At 31.7% G+C, this 6,303-nt stretch overlaps 1 protein-coding gene across 1 annotated transcript; it reads left to right on the plus strand.

The window, feature by feature from the left end:
- The first annotated feature begins 449 nt into the window (after positions 1–449).
- Positions 450–4,864, plus strand: LOC139855059 (secretory carrier-associated membrane protein 4-like). Its single transcript, XM_071844317.1, has 11 exons — positions 450–579; positions 2,177–2,239; positions 2,346–2,379; positions 2,472–2,594; positions 2,968–3,030; positions 3,116–3,209; positions 3,453–3,498; positions 3,589–3,656; positions 4,105–4,153; positions 4,683–4,748; positions 4,832–4,864. Exons 1-11 carry the CDS (start codon positions 526–528, stop codon positions 4,862–4,864), a joined length of 693 nt encoding a protein of 230 aa, XP_071700418.1. The 5' UTR covers positions 450–525.
- The last annotated feature ends 1,439 nt before the right edge of the window (positions 4,865–6,303 follow it).

A 6,303-nucleotide genomic window follows, 5' to 3' on the forward strand; every position in this document is an offset into this window, starting at 1 on the left:
TTTGGCTTAGCGTATCGATGAGCCCCTGTAACCTTGAGGTCTCATTTTAAAAAAAATATTAATGTAAAATAGGATGCGTCAGTTTATTGTTTAAAAAAAATAAAAAAGTATATCACCTTTGTTCCGCTTTACACGGTAACTAGCTACTCATAAAATATTAGAAAAATAAATAGCATTACGTCCAAACTGAAGGGTCAAAAGTGAAAATATTAGCAAATCCCGCTTTATTCACTGATAAACAAACAAATACTGAAAATACTCGAACACCAACCTAGAGAGATACGAAAATTTCAAACGAGCATTTTTTTTTTTTTTTTTGAAAGGCAATGTTAGTGGTTAGCTCACGAAGTTAATTCACGAAAATCCCCCCCCCCGAGACTCGAACCCTGGTCTCCTCGAACACCATGTTAACATGGTGACCAATGAGGCAAAGCCCCATTGGCTTCAAACGAGCATTGTACGGAAGTTATTTCTGCACAAAAATCCTTTAATTTCTAAAATAAGTAAAGAAGCTGATACTCAGCCATGAATCGCCGTGACGATCCGAATCCACATGACGACCAAGTCAATTCGTTTTCTGTAAATTTCACACTCAAGATCTGCCTAATTTCAAGCTCATAATTCTTAAAATTAGGTTTTCCGTTGCATTTAGCTTCAATTAATTGTTATATCACCTTTTTAAACAGTAACGTGGACATACACTGTGCAATTTTGCTTCTGCATGTAGATTTGTAGTAATTTTGTTGTAGATCTGAAATAATCGATTATGAAATTGCCAGTCATTTGTGTTATTGTGTATAGCATTGCGATGTATATAGCATTGAGATAATATAAATGATGAATTGCTTGTTGTCTATTCCATTTATAGATTGCTTTGGATATATTTTTAACATCACTGACAAAATGTGTAAATTCAATTTGGGAATCTATCTATAGTTTCTATTATATTGCTAAAATGATGATGTCATTATTAGGCTAATTACTTTGTTAAGAAAAAATTAAAAAGAAAAAGAAAAAAATCTAACCATGGTGGGTGATGTCATTAATCTAAATAGTTTTGAATTAAAATTAAATTTAATTAATTAATTATTATTATTATTATCAAATCTTATTAATAATTATTTTAATTATTAAAATTAAATAATTTTAAATTATTTTGAATTGAGTACGAGAAGGTATAAAAGTTAGTCAGAAGGAAACCAATTCTACATTTATATTTTAATTTAAACTTTTTTAAAATAAAATGACAATCAATATTATCTCTTATGATTGGATGTAGATTGTTTAATATGCATTTTAGGTGTTTGATGAAATGTTCAGCTGGCGAGTTTCTTAGTCGGACTATGTGGTTCCACGGGTCATTAAACTAAATAACTTTATCATTTACGTTCACTTAATATCTAAAACATATCATTAAAGTGTTTCGTTTAAACTAAACCCGTGATTTCACGGGTCATTTCACTAGTAATTTAAATATAGAATGAGGAATGTTGCAATTTTTTTAAGACTAATAATGCACTCTTCCATCCCCTTTCTCCTTTTGTGTTGATAATTTGGTGTTAAAATTTTATATAATATGATTTTTTTTTTCTGGAGCTCTTTTTATTACGATACACGTAAATGATTAAAAAAAGCATGTTTATTATTTTTATTTATCTGATTCACCTCTGTTTAATATCACATATAGTTGTTTATATTCAAAATTGGTTGGGTCTTGAATCTGTTGACATGATTTCACCTAAGTTTTAGAATTTAAAATCTTTGCATTGCCATGAACTTAACCAATACCATGTCAGCTTTGGTTACTATGACACTTGATGACAATTGCATGTCTGTTAAGGGTGGTTGAACTGTTTATAGTTTTGCTTGCATTGAGGCTTATTGGAAGAGCAACTGTTTACTAGGTATACTATTAACAATGGATCACTTCAAGTTAAATCTAAACTTGGTGAACATAGCTTCAAAATTGGATTAAACACAAGACATTTATACAAACTGTAGGTATCCCAAGTTGATCCAAGTATATGAAAGTACGTACTTGGATTAAACATAGCTGTCCTACTTTGATAGACAAAAGATAGTTCATACGTGTGAAAGTTAAACATGCTGGTGACGTAATAGTTTTTTTTTGGGATGCTTATTAATATTATATATACTGGATGGTGTCCTGTTTCAGGATCCACCAAAAAAAGAGACAGAACTTTTGAACTGGGAATCTGACTTAAATCGACGGGAGAAGGTTGGTTTTACATTTCAACGAGTATAATTATCGCAATTTTTTGTTTCAATTAGATAACTACATTCTAGAATGATTTCCAAGTTACTTAATACCATGTATTTTACAGGACATTAAACGAAGAGAAGAAGCTGTTGCTGGTGGTGAGTGTGTTTGATATTATTGCTTGAACTATATTTTTGTCTATTATTATGGTTCAACTTTCAATAATTACTCTCGTTACCTGTGAAAACAGCTGCCATCCCCGAAGATGATAGAAACTGGCCACCATTTTTTCCAATGATTCATCATGATATAGCCAATGAGATACCAGTTCATGTCCAAAAGTTGCAGTATTCGGCTTTTGCAAGTTGGTTAGGTATGAATGTTAAGTTTTAGCTTTTTTAGATGTTTCTAGTGAGAATTTTGAGTTTGTTGTGAGTCTTTTTTGAAAAAAAATGTTGCTTGAAATTAAAGCAACGAGATCTAAAGAACAAGCGTGAAACATTTTGCTCCTTTCATTTGAAAGGAAAACTATTTTACTTTATCAACTTATAAGTAGAAATTGGTCACATTAGAGGTTGATGGATTTGTTGTAAAGATCTGGTATTATGTTGAATTTGTTTAGTTTATCTTTATAAGCAATAACATATGTATTTCAGTAAGTGTATCTATCACTACTCTTATATCTTTACGAAAGCAGATGTTACAATAATTAATATTGTTAATGAGTATCAACGCTTTCTGTGCAGGTCTTGTTCTCTGCCTTGTATTCAATGTGATAGCGGTGATTGTTTGTTGGATTCAGGGCGGTGGTAAGTTTTACGTTTTAACTTTTACACAGTGTAAACTGGTTTGAAATAACCAATTTCAACTTCTGAGCTTTATTGCTTACTTTAGGCGTGAAGATCTTTTTCCTTGCTACAATCTATGCACTTCTTGGAGTACCCCTTTCATACGTCTTATGGTACAGGCCACTTTATCGTGCAATGAGGTATGTTTCTTCTTTACTTAGTCTTCCATTTTAAAATTATACATTTAAAAATCCTACAACTTGTAGGAGAGCTTCTTTTTTTCTATCATAGTTGTTGAATGATCACTGTTGAATCATAATATTTTTTCTACATCTTGTAGGTTACAAATTATATATGTAACTTATGTTGCACATTTCATTACATTAAGTTGTATAGTTATATCTAGAAGCTGGTTTTGAGTTTTTTATTTTCTTGATATGCAGGACTGACAGTGCTTTAAAATTTGGTTGGTTTTTCTTGTTTTACCTGGTAAGCTATTACTGAGGAACCATCGTATGACCTAGTCGTATATTTTAAGTAATTTTTTCCTTACAGTTTATATCCTTTGTCATTTTGCAGATCCATCTTGGTTTTTGTATATTTGCTTCGATCGCTCCACCAATAGTGTTTAATGGGAGGTCGTTGACGTAAGTTCTTGTATTATAACTCTGCTAGCCGTTTTTATATGTTCCATCTTTTTAACTTTAAGGCGGTGAGATCAGTGGGTTAAATAACAATCAAATGAACAGGGTTCTCTACTGTTAGTCAAAACTGGTTGGTCAAAGGGGGGATTGTTGGCTTGTATGAATTAAACGCCGCGTTACATTAGACTTGCTCCCTTCTTAGCTTAATAGCTATCTTGACCCATTTGAGATAGTACTGAAACAAAAAATGGACCCATTTATAAGCAAGAATATCAAAATTGTCGCCTCTTCTATAAAATAATATTTTTTCTTTGGGTGGGTTGGGGTGTCAAATTCAAATCATTTAAGTATTCTAGTATTATATGGAGTTATTAATTAGGTGCTAGTCTTAATGTCCATCTTTTTTTTTTTACCATCTTCTAATTTTAGCATACTTGTTTTCATTCACCAGGGGCATCCTAGCTGCAATCGATGTATTTTCAGACCATGGACTAGCAGGAGTAAGTCCTACAATGTGCATGTTTTATGCTTACATAAATAAATCACTGTCATAATATGCATGGATTATGTACATGCAAAGTACACATAATATAACTAATCCTGCCCATGAAAGAACTCTGTACTTAAAAAAAAACATGTGTTTGTGAGCTGTCAATACGGGTTATGGGTTTTTAGTGTGTCAATGTTAGCATGTGTATGTTTTATGGAGGATTTAAGTTTTGATATGAAGGTTGCATGACATATCTTACGCATGACTAGTATCAAAGTTACTAAAACAATACAAATTCAGGTGACACACAACACTAACGTCACAAGTATAGTGCCACTGAAATTTTTGACATGTAAAACCGTTCCAAGTCTTTGAATTTTCATATTACACATATTCCCTACTCTAGATGTGTGAATGTAATCACTCTAGTTGACCTTTAAAGTCAAACTTTGCATCTTCTTTTTTGATTGTTCTTAAATTCTAACACATACTTCTTCGACAAATATTCACATCCTGATTGTTGACCAATTTTGTTACAGATCTTCTATCTGGTAGGATTTGGACTATTTTGCCTAGAATCACTTCTCAGTTTCTGGGTGCTTCAGGTTAGTGACTAATTCGTTCTCTGTTTTTTTATTTCATAGTGATGGATCAATGATTTTTTTTACACTTTCTTTGTATTACACAGAAAGTGTACACCTATTTCCGTGGGAACAAGTGACATGTCATCATTTGTACATCTATAAAGCGCTGATAGTTGAGTTAGAATCCGTATATGCGTTGGTTGCGGCTTGGCTTGTTATTCGGAGGGTTTTGCTTATTTCACTTCCAAGAAGCATAAATATAGGTCTTGAATCTCATGTGTAATTGATTGATTGATTTGATTATAGAAGCATAAAACAATACATTTGTTGCTGCGTCTTTTTTTAGGTTTTCTTATTGGTATGCATATCTCTTGTTTGTTGTTTTGTATTGTCTCATTCACTGTCTTAATTATGTGTTTTCAATAATTAAGTAGTCGCAACATACTGCTTTGTTCGACTCAAGTTTATTATGTAAATAAAATGAAGCTTTACTAACCAGCCTTCTTACACTTTGTAACTGAAACGATATGAATTTGGATTCGTATATGAAAACATATTGGAAAATAGAAGGATGAAACTTTTGATTGGTAATGCTTTACACATTTCAGATGATAGTTGCGAAAGGATTGTATTGTTAAACTTGGGACAACAGAATACCAAATAAGTTCGAATTCTCGATAAAACACTTCTTTCTATCTGCGAATTCTCATCCCTCTTTTAGTTGCATTAGAAGATTATAGGTTCGAATTTTCATCCAAATAAAGTTGAAACACAGTATAGCAACTATGTACGTTCTTATGATTTTACTTATTTCTAAGAATACTCAGATATCAAAAGGGTGGTGTTCTATATATGATTTACACGTTAAGTAATCAACACATAACAAGTTCTATAAGTACTGCAATACATGTGTAGAAATATCATTTTAAATGGTTGATGCTTTTCAGTCTTTCTAAGTTCTTCATCATATATCTTGAATTTTAGCATGCAAATGCATGTTCATAGACAATGCCAACTAAAGTCAAAGATCACAAGTTGTACACTTGTACCTATTGTTTTAAAAATTGTTCAGTAAGTATATACAAAATACCTACATGCATTTACAATTAGTTTCTATGTGGGAAAAATGAGGTGAATTCAAGTTATTTGAGTCTGTGAGGAGCAAAATATCAGAAAGGATGGCAAGAGTTTATGTTGGGAAAGTTAATCTGATGAGTCAAAGTATTTTGCAGATTTTAGAGTCTGATGATGTTAGAGTCTGAGGAGCAGATGATGTTAGAGTCTGAAGTTTTCAAAAGTCAACTGCCGAATGATTTCTTGTTGATAAAGCCATTTGAAGATTCTGGAAGATCTCTTTTATATTTAGAAGATATATGATGATGCGTTTTTGTGTTTATCTTCCAGAATTAATCTCCTTAAGTTTAGCTTTGATCCTTGTATATCTTTTCCTATTTTGTAGAGTAGTTTGTTAAGAAACCAAATCTGGAAGATTTGGTTCTTCTTGTATAAATACACGTTTATGTTTGCAGTTTTCACATAAATATCAAAAACACGATTGTGCTTAATATATTATTGA

This window comes from Rutidosis leptorrhynchoides, chromosome 6 (assembly GCF_046630445.1).
Source record: "Rutidosis leptorrhynchoides isolate AG116_Rl617_1_P2 chromosome 6, CSIRO_AGI_Rlap_v1, whole genome shotgun sequence".
Lineage (NCBI taxonomy): Eukaryota > Viridiplantae > Streptophyta > Magnoliopsida > Asterales > Asteraceae > Rutidosis > Rutidosis leptorrhynchoides.